This window comes from Hemicordylus capensis, chromosome 4, assembly GCF_027244095.1.
Source record: "Hemicordylus capensis ecotype Gifberg chromosome 4, rHemCap1.1.pri, whole genome shotgun sequence".
NCBI lineage: Eukaryota > Metazoa > Chordata > Lepidosauria > Squamata > Cordylidae > Hemicordylus > Hemicordylus capensis.
The window spans coordinates 171,472,631-171,496,613 of record NC_069660.1 but is presented as its reverse complement, the minus strand read 5'-3'; the positions used below and the strand labels follow the sequence as shown (position 1 = coordinate 171,496,613).

Below are 23,983 nucleotides of genomic sequence, written 5' to 3'. Positions count from 1 at the left end.
TAAGCCAAAGTCACAGTTCTGTAGAGCCAAACAGACCCCCTGTTGCCTGGGGTTTCCCCCCACCAGGCACGTAACAATGATAGGGCAAGGGGACACAGTTGTCTGGGGGCCCCACTGCCTGGAGGGGCACCCCAGAGGCACCTCATGTGACTCCCCATTGCCCCCTGCCCAGCCCCATAGCCTCTCAGCCACTTGCCCTCTTCGCCGTCTCTCCTGCTTGTTCTCCTGGCCGGCAATTGAGTCAGCAGCCCAGCTGCAAAGAGCTCCTTTTCTCCCGCCTGTCAGCTGATCGGCGGGTGGGCGGGGCTTCCACGGAGGCCTCCGTGTAGGCCGCAGTGAAGCCTGAACTCGAGTAGGGCCCAAACAAGCCAGGAAGGAGGAGGCAGCCAGAGTGTTCTCGGCAGCAGAAGACCCCTTGCTGCCCTGCTTAACCCAGACCAGCATTTGCCAGGTAGAGTGTGAACTCCTTTTTGTGGCTACCTTTCCCGCCCCCCCCCCATATATAGGGATCTGCTTGCCATAGGGCTTGGATATGGGGGGGGGAGGGACCGAGAAGTCTCTGAATATTTATTTTGAAACAGCTTGGAAAATTTGCTGACTTAAAAAAACCTATCTAAAAAGTCCTATAAGTGGCTTGTTTCATGGCAGAAAATTGCAAAAACTTCTGGAACAGTATTTTATTAATTTTATTTATTCATTCATTCATTTATAAATGCACTTATGTTCAAGTTGTTTTGCAACCCAGAAGGTCCGAGTGAGAACTGTGAAGCATGTCTTGTGCTTTTATTTTATTTTATTTTTCTTGTGTGTGAACTGCTCCCCAATAACTCGCAGGGACTTCAGGGTAAATCTGGCCAACATGTGAATGCAGCACCTCCATTCCAGAGGAGATGTGTGTTTAAGGGCTTTAAAAGCCTCCTGTGAAAAATCTCCTGGAATCAAACTTGACTGAATTTGTTCAGAATTCTGAGAAAACAAACATAGGCTCACCCTGCATGGTTGAAAGTCTCCTTTGCTAATCTGCAGCAAGGGGCCCATTTTAATCATTCATCTTTCTAGTGTGTTCTAGGCATTAAAAGTAATACAAATGTATAGTACTCAATGTATATCACTATATATTGTGACACGTGTGTGTGTATTCAGTGAAATGTATTTGCAGGCAGCATACTTATTTTGAAATATCAGACTTAAATCCTTGGGGGCCTGGGGTGTGCGGAGGCCCTGGACTTGGGGGGGGGCATTTAAAAATCTTGTCTCTGGGCCCACTCCAACCTTGCTACGCCCCTGCCCCCCACATGGGTAAAATAGCAGCTTGAGAAAACCTATTCTGAGCTGAAAAGTGAACTGAAGGGAAAGTGTTCAACAGCTTTTTTCCACTTCCAAATGCAGCCTACCCAGGCTGCTTAGGGTTAAGTGTGGGATGTGGAAGAAAGAATCACAGAACTCCACATAAAATGACAAATATGAATATGATGAATATTTATATACTGCTTTTCAACAAAAGTTCCCAAAGCAATTTACATAGATATAAGTAAGTAAGTAGATAAATAAATAAATAGCCCCCTGTCCCCAAAGGGCTCACAATCTAAAACAGAAGCATAAAATAGACACCAGCAACATCCACTGGAGGGACTCATATGTATGAATGCTTCAAACACACAGCATTAATGCTTCCAATGTGAATGCACCGCTAGCCACCACGCTAGTCTGTGACTGCACACCTGAATTGTGGGCACTTTTGTGCAAGAGTGCAATTATTTTTGAGCTCTCTGTTAGCTCTGAAAGTGCTCTGTTAGACATACAGAAGTGCTCGGCCAGGGTTCTCGTAAGCAGGGACCCTAGAGGGTGGGGAATATAGCTGAATCTACAGGGCAGGGTTAGGGGAGCTTGGGTTCACATTTCAGCATGGTGCTACATGGCCACATGCATGTGTGTATATGTACACAGTACATGATGAACCTGATTACAAATAGTGTATGATGATCATGTTGGCAGCCTTGATTGTGAAGATGAAATAAAAAACCTCATGTATACCTCCCTGAAACCTTTGGAGGGACGCTTTAAAGGAAACATGGGTTATTAGCTTTGGCTGGAGGGTTCAGTAAAATGAAGGGAGGAACTCCTCAAATGCTTAGGATTAAGGTGCACCCCTGGTGGCAGCATGAATATGTCGTTAGTGGGTGTGACTCTGCACACATTGGCTGTAGCTGGGTCAGGGGCACCTTTAGGCACGGATCTGGGGGCTCAGGTCTGTGTGCCCACTCTCCTAGGGGAAAAGAGGGCCCATTTTATATTTCCAGAATGGCTTGGCCTAGAGTTCTGGAATTTGGCACAGATGCAGGACAGGTTATCAGATCTCCGTGTATTGATTTTGAAGTGATCCATTTATTTTTAATGGATTTTTTTTAATTAAAAAAAACTTCAAAAAAAGTGCTAAAGTGGCTTATTTCATGACAGAATATTACAAAAACTTCTGGAACTGAAGCCTAGCATGGACTGTCATTCTGCCTTTTGCCTTCATAAAAAAAAAGACCAACAACCCCACTTTTTTCCTGACCCTTTACATTTCTAGAATGACTCAGCTTAGAGTTCTGAAATTGGACACACATATAGCCCAGGATGGCAGGACTCTGTTTATTTTTATTTCAAGGAAAATGGTCAATCCTGTGATTTTTAATGAATTTTCCCCTACTGCAGTAAAGCTGCCAGAAGGAGTTATCTCAATCCATAAAGTACTTCACGCCTAGTGAAAGTGGAACTAACTGTTTCATCTGAATAAACAAACAATTTTCTTTTTACAAATGCACTATGCTCAAGTTGGTTTTTGACCCAAAAGGTCTGCATGAGAACTATGAAGCAAGGGGCATGTGCTGTGGCTTTAATTTATTTTCGTTATGAATGCACTATATGTCCAAGTTGGTTTTGTGTTTATACTGTGGAGCAAGGGACACATGTCGTATCCCAGATAGTTTGTGAATGGCCAAGAAGCTGTGTGAATCCATTAGGGCTTTCATGGGGTTTATTTTTTTGGGGGGGGTGTGCACTTCAGATCTGTGGGTTTGTGGTGAATGATCAAGATGTATTGATCGTTTGGGAGTTGTGTAGTCTCTCCCTGCCCTACCTCAAAGCAAAAACAATGAAGGGTCTTCTGGCACCTGAAGATGAACAGATTGCTGAGGCATAAACTTTCCTGAATTCAGGTCTACTAGATTGAGAGAGCTGGCACATCAAGGCTACAGCAGGGCAGAAGAGGAGCAGAATAATGTGGCTAGAACATCTGAAATAAAATGTTCACTAAGGAATTGGGGACAATGAAATCAGAAACAACCATTTCATGAGGCAAGATGCCTGAGGCACTCACCTCAGTCAGAAGATTATTGGGGTGCTGGGAGAACAGCAAGATTCTTTTCCCAGCTACTGCCACCAGAGCAGCTCCTTGAGACCCATCTGACCGTTGCAATCTTTGCAAGGAGCCCTTCCCCTCAAAGTCCTTGCAAGGCTTGAAGGCAGTCAAGGAAATAAGAGGAGGCTGCCAGCAACCTTCCCTCCTCTGTGTCACTTTCAAAGCTTGTCAGAGTTGGTTTTGAAAGAGGGCTGGCCCCCACCAGGGACATGGGGCAAGGCTGCATTTGGCACTTTGTCTCAGGCACCACAATACCTTGCGCCACCCCTGAATGAAATGTTTGGGCTGATGGCTGGAGCACAAATGGTGGAAAACTCATGTTAGCCAAACATAGACTGAAGCTCATGTTAGGACCTACACCACCGTCATGGTGGTGGTGGCGGCAACCAAAAAAACATTTCCCTACTATCATTGCATCTGTATAGTGCTGAGAAGTGGAGCTTTTCTGCATGGCCTTTTACAATCTGGACTGGAGAAGAACCCTCAATAGCCTACTGTTTTCCAAAACATTTTGCAGATAAAATTGCTCACGTCCATTCTGATTCATAGCCACAGTTAACAGCAGAGGTGGAGATGGATGTAGCTATGATGCCATCTAACTGGATCCAACTGGATTTATTATGTATACCTTTCAGTTTGTGTAACCTGAGGATGTGGACTGACTGCTTAGAGGCTTGAGACGGACACAGACCACTTGTGTTTGTGTCCTTGCCCTTCTTAAAAGCTGCCAAACTGGGTCTCTCTCTGTAGCTATTATAGATGCGCAGTGCCTCCTTGACAGAATATATGGTTTCTGTTGCCATAAAGGAAGCGGTGGTGATATCCTCTTGAAGAAACCCAGTCTTGACCCCGACAATATAAACAACCATTGCCTGCTCTTAAATCTTCCATTCTTGAACATGGTATTGGAACACATAGTGATGCCTCAGCGCCAGACATTTCTGGATGAAACAAGTTATCTGGATCCATTTCCTTCTGGATTCTGAACTGCCATGGTTGAACTGCCATGGTTGAACTGCCATTGAACTGCCATGGTTGCCCTAGTGGATAATTTGCATTGCCAAATGGAATGATGGTATTCAGTGCCATTGATCACGGTATCCTTCTGGGTCATTTGGATAGGACAGGGCTAGGAGGCCCTGTTTTTCAATGGCTTCTGTCTTTCCTGAATGTGTGCCAGCATCGTGTGAGGGCAGCTGGGGGAGAGCTTGCACATCCCTATTCCTGAACAAACATTCTCAGAAAGTGGTGCTGGCCGATTGCTGTTCTTCTCTGTAGCCTTTGGTTTGCAGGGTATTACGAAGATCTATCTTTCCCCCTATGCTTTTTAACATAGACATGAAACTGCTGAGAAAGGTCATCTGGAGAGTTTGGTCTAAAAGTGCCATCAGTATGCCAATGACACACAGCTGGACTTTTCATTTCCAGTTTCTGAAGGAGGCTGATGGACATTCTGATTCTCTCTGGCGCATTGCTTTTGAAGACATGGCTGGCTGGTACTAGTGACAGGGCCTGCTCAGTGGTGGTGCCACAGTTCAGGAATACCCTCCTCATTGCCTATTTTTCAATGGTTTTTATATTCAAGCAAGCACTGCTCTTCTTTTATATTGTTTTATTGTTTATTTTCTTACCGGCTAACATCCTGACTAAGGTTGTGCACACACAGTGGGAAGAAGTGCTTGTGCTGTGAATAATTCCTGACAACCGCAGCACGTGTGTGTGTGTGTGTGTGTGTGTGTGTGTGTGTGTGTGTGTGTGTGATTTTTGATGACCTTCTTCCCTTAGAATTGCCCTGTGCCACCAAAAAATATGTCCCTGAGGACTGCATTTCTTTGAGGGACATATTTTCAGGTGGCATAAGGCACTTCTGTGGGAAAGGGAGATTAACAAAAATCTGCCCACCACCCCCATGTGATAAGTGTCGCAATGTTAATAGAAGCTTTTTGCTGCACAGGCACATCTCATCTAGCATGTGTGCAACCTTTGTCAGGATGTCAGTCACTGTTTTATGAATTGTTTTTGATATTTATATTTAATTTGTATTGTATGCTTCCTTGAGCTCACCTTGATGTAGAAAAGGGGGATAAAAATGAAATTAAATGAATAAATGAATAGATAAATAATAAATTTTGTCATCCTTAGGGTGCCATAAGACTGTTGTTTGTATTCTTAGGTAACTCTGATACTGATGCTACTGGTCAGTGCTGAAATTTGAGTTTGTTTCTAGGGTTTCTTTTCCATTTATTCCTCCTGTTTCTGGGCCATTTTTGTTCACACATAAGCTCCTGCTGCTGTGAGAAAAACATGTCTGCCTTCAATAAAAATCTGCTGCAGTCGGCAAGCCTGATATAATCTAGTGCAATTCTCTGCAGTCCATAAACCCCAGCAGAAAACCCATCATAAGCAGACTGGCTGAAATGCACTCTTTACAGGAGGCTGCACTTTATAGGAACTTGGAAAGACACCTTCCAGAAAAACAACATTTTCTAATGTTGAAAACACCCTTTTCTAATTTTTACAGGACAGACAAGCAAAGTGTTATTTATTTAAACCAACAAACGAACGAACGAACAAAAAACTTCTGCCTTTTCCACATATTTCTCTGTAATCCTTACAGTACAATCCTGGGCATATTTACTTAAAAGCAAGTACCAATATGCCGAGGATTACAGCCTTAATAGTTTCTTTCCCATCACATCATTTCTCATCTCTGTGTAGCAGAGCATGGCACACAGTAGAAATTTCACAGTGCTGTAAATACACACCTCTTCTTCTTTGTAGATATTGAATCTTTTCTTGTAGGGAGTTAGTCCATTTTTTAAAACCCTAACCCTAACCCTATTATTGTGACTGTTTTTCCTCTTACAGCTTTTTCACAACCCCTGCTAACTGGGCAAAGAGGCACCTTTTCAACGTGGTGATTCTCTTAATTTAGCAGGGGAAGAGTAATTGGCCCTATCCACCCCTAGTGCAGTACCTCCAATGACTGTTGCTGGTGTCTATCTTATGTTTCTTTTTAGATTGTGAGCCCTTTGGGGACAGGGAGCCATCTTATTAATTTGTTATTTCTCTGTGTAAACTACCCTGAACCATTTTTGGAACGGTGGTATAGAAACTGAATGAATGAATGAATGAATGAATAGTTTTTATGATAGTTTTTAAAATGGAAAACAATTATGTAAGCCAAGACGCTACTACCAAAAATGGTAGCCTTCCACCAGGTCCGACCAGGTGTGACTGGGAGGATTTCTATGCAGTAATTTATCTCAACTCCACTGATGATTTCCATGAATAATGCTGTGGCACAACCAAGTGAGTGAACCCCTCCCACAGTTTTTGCACAACAAATAGCCTTCTAATCCATGAAATATGTAGTAGAACCCCTGCTTTGTTTGTTTGTTTGTTTGTTTAAGTGCGAGAGGAATTTTATTGCACTTTGCAAATCAGTGTGTAGCTAGAATTTACACAAGGAGGTGGGGTATGGATAATTATGTGAGTGGCAGCATAGAGGACAATTTTCCTGTCCAACAAACACCCTGACTTTTATGACTGGGCACACTTTTAATACATCTTTTTTCTCCTCTCATTCCTCTTCCCGTTTGGGCTCCAGTGTGGTTGGTTTTTTGTTCTGCATTTGGGCTGAAAGCACCATTAAAAAAAAGAAAGAAAGAAACAGATTTTTACAGGCGTGAGTGCTCATTTGTGGCCCTGCTGTCACTTTCAGATCTCCAAAAGTCTTTTTAGGGGGTGGATTCCCATGGCTCCCCACTTGCCCCTACTTTGTCCCCTTATGGAGCTGCTGCATTTGCCATATACTTCCTGCTACCCTCCTCCAGTTTGACTTCAGTGCCTTTCCTTCACAATGGCTGGGAAAGATGAGTGTCCCCCTGGTTCCAAGGAGGAAATGTCCCTGCTCCTTGCAAACCCACCAGCCAACAAGAATTACTTTTTCCAGTTGCAGCCCCCAGTACTGGTACTTGAGGCACACCCAATCTGCTGGTTACTGCTGGGGAGCATAATGGCCCTCCAGAGTGCTGAACCACAACATACCAGAAAGCAACTCAAAGAAATATAAAGAGAACTGAAGCAGGAAACCCTTTTATACAACTTCTACCAGCATAGGAAGGAGGGGAAAACATAGAATGACCCCACCACCACCATTAGTGGCTAGTTAGGGTGCTCAGGTGCAATGGCTGATAAAACTGGACATTCCATTCAAAACAGGGCACACCGTTGTTCATTGCACGCTTCAGAATATGCAAGCAATGAAAAAAACAAAAACAAAAAACAGGAAGGTTGGATCCTCAGCTGTGCACGCAAATAAGTGGCAACAGTGAAGAAGAGCAAGACCTGTGAAGGTTTTGTCATCTTCACTGTTTCCCCAGGTGTGCATGTGCTTAGCATGTTGCAGCTTGTGGGCAGAAATAGCGGGCACAAAACCAAAAGGGGCCGAGTAAGGTAGGCTAATGGGATGTAGGAGAGCTCAAACTCTGCAGTAGTTTGTGGCGCAAAAAGTGTGTGTGGATGGAAAAACAACACAAGGGGCAGTGGCAAACAGAAGTAGGTATGGACACCATGATATGATCAAGTGTGAACGAACACTTGCCTTCTTGCAAAAAAATTAGACAACCTCTGGGCAGCCACAAATGTTCTCCAAAGTCTTCTTTTTATATAAGAAAGGTTGCTGCAGGTGAGGAAAGTTGATCCCTCCCTGTGCTCCATCAATTGAAGCTCTTTTCCTCTAGCCTGACTCTGGTGCTAGAAGTGCTAGAATTCAGTTGAGAAAAGTGTCTGAAGTGATGGTGCATGGGGAGGTAAGCAGGGAGGGTTCATCTCTTCTCATCCATGCATCCCTCAGTGATAAAAGTAGGCAAATGCCGCATGCCCACATGTTGGGGTTTGTGATTATTAAGTAAAGTCCAAGGAAGCTACCACACCAGTTACAGAGTATAGAGTTTAGTTGTTGCAGTAATTTAAGGAACAAACATGTAGATCACTGTATTTTATTTTTATTTTTTATTTAACACATTTGTATACTGCCCAAAACACAAGTCTCTGGAGCGGCAGAGGAGCAGGGTGAGCACCAACCTTACTTGTGCTTAAAGGTACTCTTCCCTGTCCCACCAAAACGATTCGTGCACATCCCTAGCAAAGTGCAGTGTAGAGCAGAACAAGAAACACTGGCTCTTGCAGAGAGGTATATTATTTTTTTAGAGAAATAATCACTAAAAAAAAAAATCATTTATGCTTAAAACCAGCTTCTGTAAACTAATTCTACCAACAGTGGCTTTGGTGTGATTGAAAAAAAAAATGCTGCTGTGAAATATATAGGGCTGAAGGGCTAGCTGCTCCTATTGCATTTAAAATAATGGCTGACATCCTGAATAGACTACTTGACAGAAGTTCTATTGAAATTAAGTAGTCTTTTAGAGTGACTTCTAAGTAGTACTATTGAATATCTTAGTCTGGATGTCAGCCAGACTAAGTGTTGATGTGATCATTTAGCAAGAAATAAAGAAGTGGAAGAATTTTGGATGGGATCCTAAATGAGAATGCATAGCTTTTTAAATATATTTAAAGCACAATTAAATATTGATTCTTTCTTTTGTTTTGCAGCCAAAACCACCTAATCCTGACTGGCGTTATTCTGCATCCTTAAGAGCTGGAATGCAAGGGTATGTACTGTTTCCCATCTTTAAGGGATTATACCATAACCCTTCTGTGAAAAAAATGGTAGCTTTGTAATTTGGTTGCTATGAGTGGCAAGGACACAATCCACTGGGACATTCTCCTGCACATGCTCTTGGGGCCTATACTTCCTGTAGGGTTTGTGTGCCCATAAACAGCTGTGAGGGAAGCACTCAAGTTCTGCTCTTTGGATCCTGCAACTATCAGATCTTTTCCAGGCTTGTTTTAATAGTTTCTTACATCATATTAATATGTGCTTTGTGCACCCCATTTTTCCTTACACGTTGATGAATAATGACTGATTACAGTTACTGAATTATTGTACCCCATTAAAGCTCATTGTCATAATCAACAGCAATCATTTCTGCACATATTTTATCTCTACACATCTTGTTAATTTTGTATCATTAGGACTGTTTGATCAGTTGTTTTGGTTCAAGCACTTTGTAACTGTTGTCTCATTTATGTTCCCATGTGAAGTAGGCTAAGTGAAGTAGCTATCATGTGAAGTAGGCTAGGTGGTGACACTATAACCTGTCCAAAGCCATGCAAAATTTCCTTCATGGCTGATCAGGGATTTGAGTCCAGTGGGTCTCCTCATTCAGACTCAAATATCCAAGCAATAGTAGATGTGGGGACATTGCCAGAGGCTAAGTAGACAGCAGTAAGGTAGCAAAAATGGCAGTAAGTAACCTGCTCTGGGTTAAAGAGTTATTTTGCATTTGCATTCATTAATGAAAGTTAATAACTGGGCCAAGAAATTTACAATAGGATGATTCAGATGCCATGCGGAACCTGGTTAAAGACAGGTTCTGTGTGATGTCTCTGGGCCTGGGGCACATGTGCTCCCCTCTCCCATCCCCACATGAGCACCATTCATTTCCTCTCTAGGTGAAAATAAGGCAAGATTGGGCATGAAATTCAAACTAGCCTATCTCAGTTTATTGTAGCCTACTTACTTCAAATATGCAAAGATCTGTAACTTACTTCAAACATTGGGTTCAGTTCTTGGCATATTTGAAGTAAGTAGGCAACTATAAACCAAGGTTTAGACATCACAACCAATCTTGCTTTATTTTAACCTAGGTAGAAAGTAGCACTTGTGCAGGGACACATATGTCTGAGGTATTGATGTGCAAACAGGTTCGATGTCGAATGTGTTTGACGTCGAACCGGTTTGGTTCAGCTTGAACTGAACCACCCCCGGTTTGGTCTGACCCTGTTTGGGCCTTCCCACTGTGGTGCGGTGGCCATTTTGAAGGCTGCCATACCTGCACAAAAGGCCTCTGCATGGCCTGGGGAGGCCCATTGCACAGCTGCAGTAGCTTCCAAAATAGCTGCCGTGCTGGAGGGGGAAGGCCTGAATGGGCCAAAGAGCTGGCCTAACAGGCCGGTTTGGGCAGTAAGGGAGGCCAGCGGGGGTGGGGGAGGGGAAGCTCTGCAGACCCCCTGCCGCTGCCTTGAGCAATTCCCCCAGAGGATGTAAGTTAAAAAAAAATTAAGAGAGTTGTGAACCCCTCCCTAACTGAACCGGTTCGAGGGGGTGCCAACCAAAGTGGCCCAGTCCAGTTCGTACTTGAACCGAACCGGACCAGCCGGTTCTGTGCACACTCCTAGTCTGAGGTGCAGAGATGTTGCATGGGGCCCAGCTTCAATTAAAGTTTGTGTGATGTCTGAACAGACCCTCTGGCCAAATTCAGACGTAACATGAAACCGGAGGTCCCTTCACCTCTAGCTTCTAAAGCTGTACATCCGAATGCAGGGAACCACAGTTTTGACCAAAAATGGACCCACTGTTTTCTTCCCCAAACTGTAAATTGTACCTTCATTTTGCACAAGGTTTCACTGAGTTACAACTGTGGCTATGTGGTGCCAGCGTTACAACTGAATGCTAGCACCGCTGTTTCACTCCTCTGAAACTGGAGTAGAAGGAGGAAACTATTCCCTCACTCTGGCTCCTATTGGCTGTGCAGGCTGTCCATCATCAAAGAAGGACGCCTGCACAGCCTTCCCTCTCCTCTCTGCAGTCAGCGAGATTGAAGAGAGGTAGCTCTCCATTTCATCTGGCTGTGGGTGGGGGGAGCAGGTGCGGAACCGTGGATCTACTGGACTTATTGTTTTTTTAATGAACATTCTTTTCTCATTTTTCCTATTACACTGTAATAATGTGAGACAAATAAATTCATTAGTCTCATGGCTGAATGTTCATCATATGCTGTTCCATAAAAGTGTCTATGGGAGAGGCGGCCAGTGAGGGTGGCGCTGGGTGTGTGTGTGAGAGGGACTTTAAAAAGGTAATTACTAGCAATATCACCAGCGGTGCTCTGTCTGGAAACAGCGGTGCTCTGTCTGGCATCCTGTACAGTGGCTGCCACAGCTACAGCACTCACCTGACTTCTGCGCATGTGTGGCATCCATTTGTGTGGTCAGCAATAACGTCTTCTTTGTCATGAACCCCACTGTCCATTGAAATCATCAGGAGAGGTCCATCAGCAGTTGCTACCGGCTCGTCTGGTGGCTACTCGGGGATGGGACTTCTCCTTTGCTGCCCCGAGGCTTTGGAATGTGCTCCCCGCTGAAATAAGAGCCTCCCCATCTCTGACAACTTTTAAAAAGTCTTTAATGACACATCTGTTCACCCAGGCTTTTACTTAAATATGTTTTAATAGTTTTAACATTGTTTTAAAATTTTAAATTGTTGTAATGTTTTAACTTCTCTGTTGTCATTTATTTTGCTTTGTTGTAAACTGCCCAGAGACATCAGTTTTGGGCGGTATAAAAATATGTTAAATAAAATAAAATAAAATAAATACCATGCTGACCATGCAAATGGCCAACGTGCTTTCACAGAGGTCAGGTGAGTGCCGTAGCTGTGGCAGCCACCATGCAGGATGCTGGAGGGAGCACGGCTGTTCCCGGCAGCTTGCAGGTGCCAGTGGTACTGCTGGGAATGACTTTTTAAAGGTACCTCTCACTGTCCCCACAACACTACCCTCACCAGCTGTCTCTGGTCTGTAGTATGCTTTCTGAAGTTTTCTCTTTTTGCTAGCCAAAGGCATAAGGTGCAATCACTGTTGAGTACTGTAAATTACAAAGAATACTTGCTCTAAGGGTTTGGTTGACGATAGCATGCTGAAGAATGCCTGGAACTGACAGGACAGTGTTTCATTATTTACTTCAACACTAAGACATAAACACTATCGGGATTTAGTGATTTCTGAGCCATGTTAGACATGTCTCAGCTCATTAATGGAAACAGACCATTCCATAAAGGCAACATTTGTGCAACATGATCTCCCTGCATTAAGTTGTGGAATGCAAATATGTAATGAAGGTCAATTATTGCAAATTTTACAGAACTGAAACACGAGAGACCTCAACAATGGCTAGCACACTGCAATAGAGCAGATAGTACCACTTGTGCAAATTGTGTGCCACTGTAATAGTATACATTTTGGAGACAGATGATCACAAAAGGGTTATGTGAAAGGTTGGTTATGCAAAAAGGAGCCATGCGGTTTTGCTAAGAACTATATCATCTAATCACTGTGTATATTTGTTTAGTGCTGTGCACATGGAGGAAGCAGCAGGCTTACGTGGAGGACCAGGAGGACCTGAACAGCAGTGGCCAACTGTATCCAGTGCAACAACAGGTTAGGGAATGAATATTCTGGTTTTTTGTTAAAGGAATAGTGGGAACCGTCTCCCAGTAAATGGCTTCTTATGGTTTCTTAGTCTTGAAACCATAAGACTTCCAGCTAGATTGTTCCTGATTGTCTCTCAGCTTCATGTCTGAAACCTGAACCCACTCTCTGTCAAAGAACCTCTTGAATATGGACAAATACTACAACAACAAAGAAACAGTAGGGTACAAATGGATACCAGAGATAAGGGGCTGAGTCCCAGCAATCTTCATCAGAAGATACTTTGGGAGTATTCTGGGCAGGGATTTTGCTTTGAAGAAAAATGTTAGTCAACATAAAAGAGACCTATCATGCAAAATCGGGTACAAAGTAATTACTGCAGAATGCAATTTATCCTCCATTCCTATTTTATGAGCTCAGGGTAAAGTGCTTGTGCATTTCCTTCCACTTCTCAGAAGAGACTTGAGATATAACTGATAACAACCATGTTTTAGAGCATTATAGCCAATTGACTATAAAAGGAGAGGAGAGCTAGTCTTGTGGTAGTAAGCATGACTTGTCCCCTTAGCTAAGCAGGGTCCACCCTGGTTGCATGTGAATGGGAGCATAGAAGTGTGGGCACTGTAAGATATTCCCCTCAGGGGAAGGAGCCACTCTGGGAAGAGCAGAAGGTTTCAAGTTCCCTCCCTGGCTTCTCCGAGAAAGGGCTGAGAGAGACTCCTGCCTGCAACCTTGGAGAGGCTGCTGCCAGTCTGTGAAGACAATACTGAGCTAGATAGACCAATGGTCTGACTCAGTTTATGGCAGCTTCCTATGTTCCTATGGCTATTACCTTGCACCCAAAAAGATGAGAAGAAGGAAAGTTGTAGATGTTCCACATGTATGCAATTAGGGTTGTACACGGAGCGCTGAGGCGCAGTCCGACGCTGGGTGTGTGTGTGTGTGTGTCTCACTTTAAGGGCGGGGGGGTTGTACTTACCCCTCCCACCGCTTTCCCCCCTCCGGGACTCCATTTTTCAGTGAAATTTTCAGGGCAGCAGCGTTCCTCCCTGCCACCCTTGTTGACTGGTAAAAGTGGAAGTAACTTCAGCGCATGCGCTTGCCGCTGACACCCGTGCACCCGCCACACACGTCACAGGTTGCGTGTGCATGCTGTGTGGTGGGCACGGCAGTCGTGGGCACATGCACGGAAGTTACTTCCACATTTACCAGTCAACAAGTGGGCAGGGGTGGCCGGGAGGTATGCTGCCGCCCCAAACATTTCACTGAAAAATGGAGCGCCAGAGGGGGAAAAGCGGCAGGAGGGGTAAGTACAACCCTCCCACCCTTAAAGCGAGACACCCCGCCCCTGGTGTCGGACCACTGGACTGGGCCACTTGCGAACCAGTTCGCAGGCCTCTAACATGGCCTGCAGACCATTTTGTGCACATCACTATATGCAAGCCGTCTCGGGTCCAGGATAAAAAACCCTTGGTACCCTGCCCTGAAAACCATGCAGCCCTCAGGAGCTGCCCCCTTACATGCTTCTTCTGCTGGGGCACAGTTTTACCAGGCACAGTGCCACAGACAGCAGTGTAAGGGGATCTACCTATTAAAGGATCTATCTAATGTAAAGATCTCTGAACATATATGCCAGGAATCCAGGGCTGGGTTATGACATGCTGAGGCCCTAAGTCATGTTAAGCTTAAAAAACTCCATAGCATTAATATAACAAAAAGGACAATGAAAATAGAAATAATAAATATAAATAATAATTATCCTCAGATGTATAAACTCAATATGATAAATAATCGTATATCCATATAAGTATATTTTTGTCTTTTCTGAATGTATGTTTTAGATGTTTTTCATTTCTTATTTATTTTTCAACCAATTATGTAAAAGTTTAGTTTCTCTCTTTTATTCAAAAAATTATCCAGAAGCCCCTCATAATGTGGGGCCCTAAGCTGTAGCTTACTTAGCTTCTGCCTCAATCTGGCACTGCAGGTATCTTACAGGCCTTCCCCTGAGCAGAACTAAGATCTACACAGTAGTGGTTTAATATACCACAAGAACAACTGAAAGGTCTTAAGCCCATGGGGAGACTATGCTACCAGGCTGCTATTGCTGTATATTGAGAAACAGATGAAAGGAAGATGGAGTGAGGGGGAGGCCAGGCCGTTCAGTGCACCATATCTGTGCAGTGGCCACCTACTACCAGCAGGGACATAGCAAGGGTAGAGGGGTCCCATGTTCAAACATGGACAGCATTCACTCGTGGTGGTGTGGTGGTGGCACACACACATCCCCACTCAACAGGCTCTGCCCATCCTCCTTCCATTGGCCAGGTTCCCAGTTGATGGAGGGAGGATGGGAGGAGAGCAAGCAGCCAAAGGAGGTGGCTGGCGGTGCACATCCCCACTTGGTAGGCTCTGCCCATCTTCCTTCCATTGTGGACTACTGGAAGTAAGTGCATGTTCTCTTGATGGAAGGAGGATGGTCAGAGCCAGGCAAGCCACCTAAAGAAGCGGTTGGTGGTGGTGGCCACAGATGCCCAATGACAACAGTGGTGGGAGCTCCAGCCAGTGGAAGGGGGAGTTGGGTGGCTCTTCCCAGAGGCTTGGTGGCTCCCGGATGAAGGGCATAATGGGTTCTTTGAACCCGCCCACCCTAGTACAGCTTTGCCCCTGACTGTAGCAAAGCCTAATCAATTTCATAACCATTCTGGTTAGTGGAGACCTCTGTGCAGGTGCAGTGGCACAGTGTTTGCACTGCACAGCATGGCCCCCCATCCCATATCCTCTCTTTTGTTTGCTGCTTTGTGATTTCACTTGTTTTAAATTTTTATATTCTCCCTTCCTTCTAGAGGGGATTCAAGGTGTATTACAGCAAATCAAACCACTAGCAATAAAACAGATACAATTATAGCCTGAAACATTGAAAAATATGTAGAACCAGAAACAGAGACTCAGTTCAAATAACCACCACCAGCTAATAATGTCAGTGTTAAAACCAGTGAGTCCTCCAAACACTAGTCAGAAGCAAAACTCCTTTATAGTCACTATGGGCTGAGCTTGGCAGACTTTTGCAAGTGCAGTGCTGCCATGGATGGCCACCTTGTTGTAAAAATAGCTCCTCCTTCCTGGACCTAACAGGCATGGGCGCAAAGGTGCACCTAGACAGTTTTAGAGCCTGGACCTTAAGGCCTTTGGAGGCCCCCCCGCCCCCTCATGCCCTTTGGAGATGCCCCCTTGCCACCGCCAAAAAATAAGCTGCAATGCACTAATTTTTTTACACCAGAACTTGCTCAGGGAAAGCAACCCTTTTTTAAAAAAAAGAAAAAATTCTGAAGAATATACTTCCCAGTGACCTACACAGACATACCATATTTTGCACTGAGAGTCCAGGCACTTAAATTCTGGCTGATTACACACCTTCTTGCTCATTTATCATAAACTCACAGGTGTGGCCAGAGTGCATTTGTAAAAAAAGACCAATGGATTCTTGTCCATTCGGTAACCAACTGGGACATAATGCGTGTCTCTTGTTCCACAGTTCAAACACACACCTGGATCACAAGCCAGCTTGGACCGAGACCCGTTTTGTAAAGCTAAGCTGGGAGAGTGGGTTAAGCCCGCTCTCCCTGCAGATGAGCAGGGCGGGAGCCCTGGGTGGCCAGATCGGCCACCCACATGACTGCCAGCTCCGTGATGGAGCCAGTGGGGGCTGGGAAGTTTGGGGGGCGCGTGGCCTCCGGACGCTCCAGTATGCCCTGTGTGAGCGCGCAGGGCATACTGGGGAGACCCCCCGAGCCGGGAGGCTGCTTTTCAACCTCCCGCCATGGCTACTCATGATCTCAAAAACTGGGTTTGTGGAGCACTCGCTCCGCAAACCTGGTTTAAGGGGTGGGCTACTTGAGCGGGTTACCCGCTCAAGAACCACTGGGCTCGCAGCCGAGCCCGGTGGTTCTCATGATTGTAGAAAATCGGGCTAGCCTAGCAGAGGCTAGCCCGATTTTCTACAATTGTGTGAATAGCCTCATTGTGATGCACACATGCTGTGTACTTACACAGCCCTGCCTGCTTGAATGATTGGGGGATAACCATAGATTTTAAATTGAATTGATTAGTGTGTGAATATATCCCTGGCTTGTAGGTCGAACTCAACAGTATTAAACAAGTCTACCCCCCACCCAAAAAGGGAATTTTTAAAAATTCTAATCTAGCTCCTTAAGCTAGACCTCTGAGTAATAACACCAAGCAGTATGTCCACCTATGCATAAAATGCAGCTTCATTAGCTAACTCACATGCACAGCAGCCAGGAGGGAGAGAAACAAAGTTTGATTCTTTTCCTCCTTCAGCAAAGGCCCCTACAATGAGGCAGGCATAATTTTTTTTGCCTCAGAACTGTGTCCCCATTGCTGTTTCTAAACAAAAGTCTCCCTCATCTCTGCTGTTCCAAACAACTGAAGGAGAGGTAAGAGAACTAGCGATGTGCACGAACCAGTTTGGTGTTCTATTCCTAGAACGATGAACTGGTTTGGAAACTGGCATTTGAACCAGTTCAAATGAGGGGGGAGGGGCTTCTTTAAGGATCGGGGAGGGTGCCCTTACCCCCCTCCCCACTGTGTTTCCTACCCGCCGGTGCTGTGTTAAAAAACAGTCCCGTGGGGCGGCAGTGTACCTCCTTGTCACCCATATCGGACGTGTCAGCATGTCGGACCGGAAATATATTACCTAGTGTGTGTGTGCATGGAAGTACCCAGTGCACATCAGTACTCAGAGCGCATGCACATTGCATGCACACACATGCACTGGATACTTCCAGTCTGACGTGCACTGGGGTGGCAAAGAGGTATGCTGCTGCCCCACGACTGTTTTTAAACACAGTGCCTGTGGAGAAAATGTGTTTGTGGGGTAAGGGCACCCTCCCCGATCCTTAAAGGTATCCTCCTGTCACCGCTGGTTCCATGCACATCCCTAAAGAGAACAAGAGAAGAGAGAGAAGTGTACAAAGGGAAGCCAAAGCAAAACAAAACAATTTTTTTTTGCTGCATCAACACAAATGCCAAAGCAACAACCCAGCTTCCTTCTCCCCTTAGTGCCCCAAATGCAGGAGATAAATATGGAATGCCAGCAAGAGTTCTTGAGTCTTCTCCAATGCTGTCCTCCCTCAAAGGCTCCTCCAAGCCCCCAATTTATCTCCCAGAGCTGGGACTTGCCATTGAGCTCTGGTCTGGTTACAGAATAGGGAAGTTACAGGACTGGCCATTGTTTATTGCCTCTGAATGGAAACGAGGTGGGAAGGAGGCTGTGAGTTAACTCAGTGGATATGGAGAGGGGGAGAAAATGTATTCAGAGGAAAACTTCACAGAAAAGTAAAACACAGCATTTTGCATCTCCAGCCCCACTTTTAGTCTGACTCCCGCCCCCCCCCCCCCTTCAGAGGTGGAAAGCAAATCACCAGAGGCAGCCCTCCTTGTTCTGAAACCTGCCAGGAGGGAGGAGGAATGAGAGCTTCACCGCAAGTCCCAACTTTGGGAGAGGAATTGGGGGCTCTTGGGGAGGAAGTTCCATCCTAAGGGGCCAAGAGACGCCAGGCACTGCTGGCATATGCCTCGAAACACTTGCTGCTCCAATCCCTCCTTGTTGGGACTAAAGAACTAGAAACATGTGGGAGTGGGGAGGACAATCTTACTGCTGTGATTGGATAGAAGCCTGGGAGAGGTGTGCAAGTGGCTGTGCTGAGAGAAAAACAGATTAGGTGGTAATGACAGGAGCCTAGGGTGCAAAGACTAGGGTTGCCAGATCTAGATGGTGAAAAAAGTTGATATCCATCACCAAAAAAGCGGAAACAGAGGATGATCTTCACCAAAATATTTCCAAAAAGTCTCCACTTGGCATAAAATTTGCATATTTATTGGTGTTATATATGCATATTTTTTTTAAATAAAAATTGGATAATTTGAGAAAAAATATAGCTCACCACTGTGAAGCTGATGACCAGGTGAGCTGAGTTTCTGCTCAGTCTACTGTCTAGGTGCAGAGAGTTCTCAAGGCCCCTCCTTCTTAACCATAAATTCATTTCCTGGGTAGGTTTACCACACACACAGTCCTCTGTCCTCCTCCCTGCCTTGGGTCACCCAGCCCGCTCTCCCCAGCCAGGCCAGCAGCTTCACCTCTTGGCTCAAGGCAGGGCAGCCAGCTGGCTCCTGAGCCAGCCTCTTTGAATGCTGGCACAGTGGTGTGTGCATGGTCTCCCACTTGCTTGCTGTTCTCTACGACTGCAAATATTTATAGACAGCTTTTCAGTAGAAGGTTTCATAGTGGTTTTCAAAGAAAAATAAATAATAAAGGTGCTCCCCTGCCCCACCAAAGGCTCACAGTCTAAAAATAAATGCAAGGTAACACCAGCATCAGCCACTGAGGAAATGTTGTGCTGGGGTTGGATAGGGACAGTTGCTCACCCCATGATAAGAAGAAGAGAGTCACCTCTTTAAAAAGTTAGCTGGTAACTGCGTAAAGTTAGTTAGCTAACTGCTAACTTTTCACTGCCGCCACCGCTGCCACATTATTATTTATTTATTATTTATTCCGTTTTTATACTGCCCTTCCAAAATGGCTCAGGGTGGTTTACAATTAAAACAAAACCATTAAAATCAATTAAACAGAGATTATAAAACACTATAAAACAACAAGTTTTCTGCCAGTATAATGCAATATGGCCAGACTGGGGCTCTAAAGGAAGGGGCAGGAGTATCCGTCAGTATGTCTATTGGTGATAGATTTGCCTATATCAGTATGGGACCGGGCAGTTGTCTTTTTAAGAGCCTATGTAAAGATGAAGTTGTTGGCAAGTTGCAGCTTCTTCTATTACTTTTCTTACACCATGACAGTAGGGAAAATGTCCTTCTGTACAGCTATTAATCTCTGTCCAGTACTAAATCTGTCAGCTCTAACTGGTGAACACATTAGGTGCAAACCAAAAGGGGAATGTCAAGGTCATCAAAGGAGAGGGGTGCTTTAAAAAACATTTTCAGTATAACATATGGCTAATGTGATATTTCCAAATAATGTTGCACCTCCTGTGTTTTAATTATAGCTCTCTATTCCCAGCAGCACCTCTTGTTTCATTTGTTCCTTTCTGCTCTGATGCCCAGGTTCATGAACTCATGTAACTTTCCCCATCAAATTAAGATGCAAAGATATGCTTTTCATTTGGCAATTGACCCATTTCATGCAATTACACTAACATAAGCCAACCAAACATTTGCTTTTGCTGTGTCATTTTCACTGTCCCTTACACCTGTGTCTCATCATCACGCATTAATTAGCTGCTTGTTGTCTGCAGCCATCAACATATGTAGCCATTTAGCTCTCAGCCTGTAACTGGAATAAAGTGCCTTTGATCCCAATTTTAGGTAGATATGCTATGTAGCCGGTTTGCTCAATTGATTAATTCCAATAGGTGGGTCAGTAAACCATTCATTTAGTTTAGCTGTCCACAAGAGCTTGGACTAAAATGCTTCATAGTGGAGGAATCAGAGAGTTAATCAATGAGAGCTTCAAAAGATGATGTCACAGTAAGTTTTAAGAAGGATAAAGAAGTTAATCGTTAAGCCAGAAAATCCTTAATTCCTTGCACACAGCTGCACTCTGAATTTGTGTGGCATAGTGGTGGTTCTGTACCTTTAACGTTAAAGCCTGTTCTCAGTTACATGGATCAAACTTCCATCGGATTCAAAGGGAGTTTCACCTAAGCAAAGAACAGCAGAGTTTATCCTGTTGGTGCTTATTCCTTTTAAGCTAATGCGGTGCCCTGAATTTCACTCTGGCATAATGAGAGTGCTCAAAGCTGCAAAAGAATGGCTGAGCTGCTTTTTAAATCCATGGCTAGTCTGTTGTTGTAAGGGACTCCCTATGTGTAAAGCAGAAGAAACAGTTAAGATCGGTCCTTTTGGTGGCTTACTGGATTTCTGATTTTTCTCCATCGTTGTCAGCAGGAGACAGGCTGTTAGAAATGCTGATTTAGAAATGTTTATTCCATGGTTGTAGAATACTAATGTACTAAAGATAATTGTTCTCTGGTAAAATGTGTGCTTAATACACAATGTCCTATGCCAAATAAGTTCTGTAAATAGAATAAATCATGCTGAATTATATTTGTTTAATTTGCATACTTTATTCTGATTGGCTTTTGCCAATATCATTTTTAAAAAATATATTCAGACAATTGAACTAAAATTGGAGGATGGCACTTAAGGAAATGTGAGGTGAACCAGGGACAAGAACTAAGAACTAGAGAGAGTAATGGAGGGGAAAGGGCTGAGATTTTCAGAACAAGGATTGCCAGATCAGCAAATGGAGAACTGGCTTGCCTTTAAATCATTCTGCGTGGCTGATAGTACTTGGCCCCCACCACATTAAGTAGTTACTGGGGGGGAGGGGAGTTCCAGTCTTCTACCAGAATGTGTCAAGAAATCTAGAGGAGGCTGAGTGGGCAGCCATGCTGGTGTGCAGTTACTGACTGGCCACCTGTGTGCTCACTGGCTAGCCAGCAGCTGTCCGCATGCATGGTGCTGGCCCAGCTTCCTCCTGCCTTCAACATCGCCTCTCAGTGCTCACTGATTAGGAGGCTTTCCCCTTCCATTGCTGCTCTTCTCCTTCCCTTGCTTTATCTCCCTGTGCTCCATCACTTGAGGCATTTTCCTCTTAGCTCAGCTCAGACACCAAAAGTGAGCTGGGCTGACAGAAAATTGGCTGAAGTAATGGAGTGCAGGGAGGGGAGAGGATTCAGCTCCCCTCACCCATGTACCCCTTCTGATATTAAAAATACATGCCTCACCTTTGCTTTGTACATGTAAATAAACACACACAATTGCCTCCATCAACCTAGTTTGGCCCTACGATATGGTGGGAGCTCTTAGTCAATTGTAGGGATTGCAGTGCAACATAAGGAAGGAGGGGGTCTCTATAAGTTTGCTGTTTAAACTTGCAGTTTGCTCCCAGAGCCTATTCCTCTTAGCAGATGGGCCTCTGTGTTCTGCACTGCCTGCAGGCTCCAGACATTTTCAAGTGTGGCTGTGAAACAGAGGGTGCCTTCAGACATCAGCGCTCTTCAGACATTATCCCCATGTGTATAGCCAATGCGTGAGGGGAAAATGAGAGCACACTGGCTATCCAGCGGCCCTGCTGCACCAACACACTGAGGTTATTCCCACGAGGAAAGGGAGCTTAGCCTGCTTTTGAGTGATCATGGGAACCACCAGGTTCGCAGGCAAGCCCAGTGCTCCAAAGGCGGCTAGCTTGCCTAGAACACTCTCCTCTTAAATGAGGTTAATGGAGCGGGCGCTCCGTTAACCTTGTTTTCTTGCTCGTGTACCCCTGTGGTGCACGGCGACACATGAGTAGACCCCTGACTGGGAGGCTACAAGCAGCCTCCTGGTATCAGGGGTCCACACCAGAATGCCCCGCTCACTCGTGCGGGGCATCCTGGGACTTCCCACAGCCCCCACTGGCTTCGTGACGGAGCCACTGCTTGTCTGTGGGGAGAGCGGGCTAAGCCTGCTCTCCCAGCAGAACCCTCCCAGGCTCTACACACAGATCATGTGCTGAGCCTCATTGGCTGGTCACAGTCCCAGGCATCCATGCATTCAGCACTTAGCCATACATGGCAGCCCTGAATGTCCAGAGGTCACCTCTGGGAGATTTGGAATCCTGGCTAGCAGAGCATCCACTAGATGTCATTTTCACAATGGTGACTTCTAATGGGTTCCTTTCCTGGCTTGATTTGTTGCAAATGGTTTAATAATGAAATGCAGTTGCAGTTCTAGTCTATCCATTGTAACAGGCAAAGGGGCCGTTCACAACCTTGCCTTCCCCTCCAGATAATCATTAAAGGGGGTTAGTGGGGAGAGTGGGTTTGGCTTGCTCTTCCCGCAGACGACGGGCTAGCCTGCCCTGGGCGACCACATCGGCTGTCCAGATGATTACCGGCTCCATCACGGAGACGGTTGGGGCAGCGGGGTTCTGGAGCCTCCTGGCCCCCCAAAGTCCCAGAATGATCTGTACAAGTTCGCAGGGCATTCTGGGGAGCCTCTCGATGCCGGGAGGCTTGTTGTAGGCTCCTGGTTGGCAGGCTACTCGTGAGTTGCTGCAGAGCGGAGTTGTGCCACAGTGATACACGAACCTTTAACCCAGTTTTTGGGCGCTCTTGCACCTGAAACCTGGGTTAAGCAGCGGGTTCTGTAAGTGGGCTTGCCATCGAGCTGCATGGCTCCTGTTGCTGCACATGAGCAGTAGGAACCAGGCTTGGCTCCCTTAGCCTGGTTCTTGCTGCTTATGAGAATAGCCTCATTGTTTGCTTGGTGGGAGTGTGTCCCCACATGATCCCCAGTGCTCTGTGTAGTATGGAACATGGTGGATCGCTCTGAGGCTGGACTCACCGAGTGCAGTGCACTGGGGGATAGGTGTTCTAGATGCCCGTCTCTGTGTCAGCAGCTTGCACTGATACACAATCCTGGCTGCTGGATTAAGGTGCAGACCCAGGCTTCAGCACAGGGTTTGGTGCTGAGGCACCTTCAGGATCCATCTGGATCCTGGCAGTTTTCATGGGCAGCCAAGCCCAGGCTTGACTACCTAAACCTGGGCTTGGATGCTCATGAGAACAGCCTCAGTGTTGTTAGGCTTTTCAGGGCTCCTTGCCTTCACATAGAGATTTTCCAGATAGTGAGGCGATTCTCACGATCAGGCTAAATCGGGCTAAGGGAGCCCAGCCCAGTTTTCTCCCATCGTGAGAACCACCGGGCTCACCCACGAGCCTGGTGGTTCTCTGGCAGCAAGCCCGCCAAGGTAGCCCTCCCCTTAACCCAGGTTAGCAGAGCAAGCACTCTGCTAACCCAGGTTTTCTGATTGTGTACTGCCGTGGTGCAGCTCTGCACCACAGCGACACATGAGGAGACCCCCACCAGGAGTCTCAAACAAGCCTCCCAGTCCCAGGGGTCTCCCCAGGAAGCCCCACGCACTTCCGTGGGGCCAGGTGGCCCCTGATCCCTGCAACCCCTACCAGCTCTGTGACAGAGCCGGTAGCCATGTGAGCAGCTGATCCAGCCGCCCAGCAACAAGTGGCTGCTCATCTGCGGGGAGAGAGGGCTGAGCCCACTCTCTCCACAGAACCTTTTCAGGCTCTACACACGGATTGTGTGTAGAGTCTCAGTGATTTAGAGCAGCTTAATTACAGTCACAACTGTGAGGTGTTCAGATGGCAAA

General features: G+C 45.6%; 1 protein-coding gene across 1 annotated transcript in view; it reads left to right on the top strand.

Moving 5' to 3' along the window:
• Window positions 1-23,983, top strand: part of LOC128323186 (protocadherin alpha-5-like) — a 267,377-nt gene that overhangs the window by 165,470 nt on the left and 77,924 nt on the right. Inside the window, exons 3-4 of the mRNA XM_053245905.1 lie at window positions 9,020-9,078; window positions 12,656-12,744. Coding sequence (XP_053101880.1) covers window positions 9,020-9,078; window positions 12,656-12,744 — 148 coding nt within the window. The remainder of the gene's footprint in view (window positions 1-9,019; window positions 9,079-12,655; window positions 12,745-23,983) is intronic.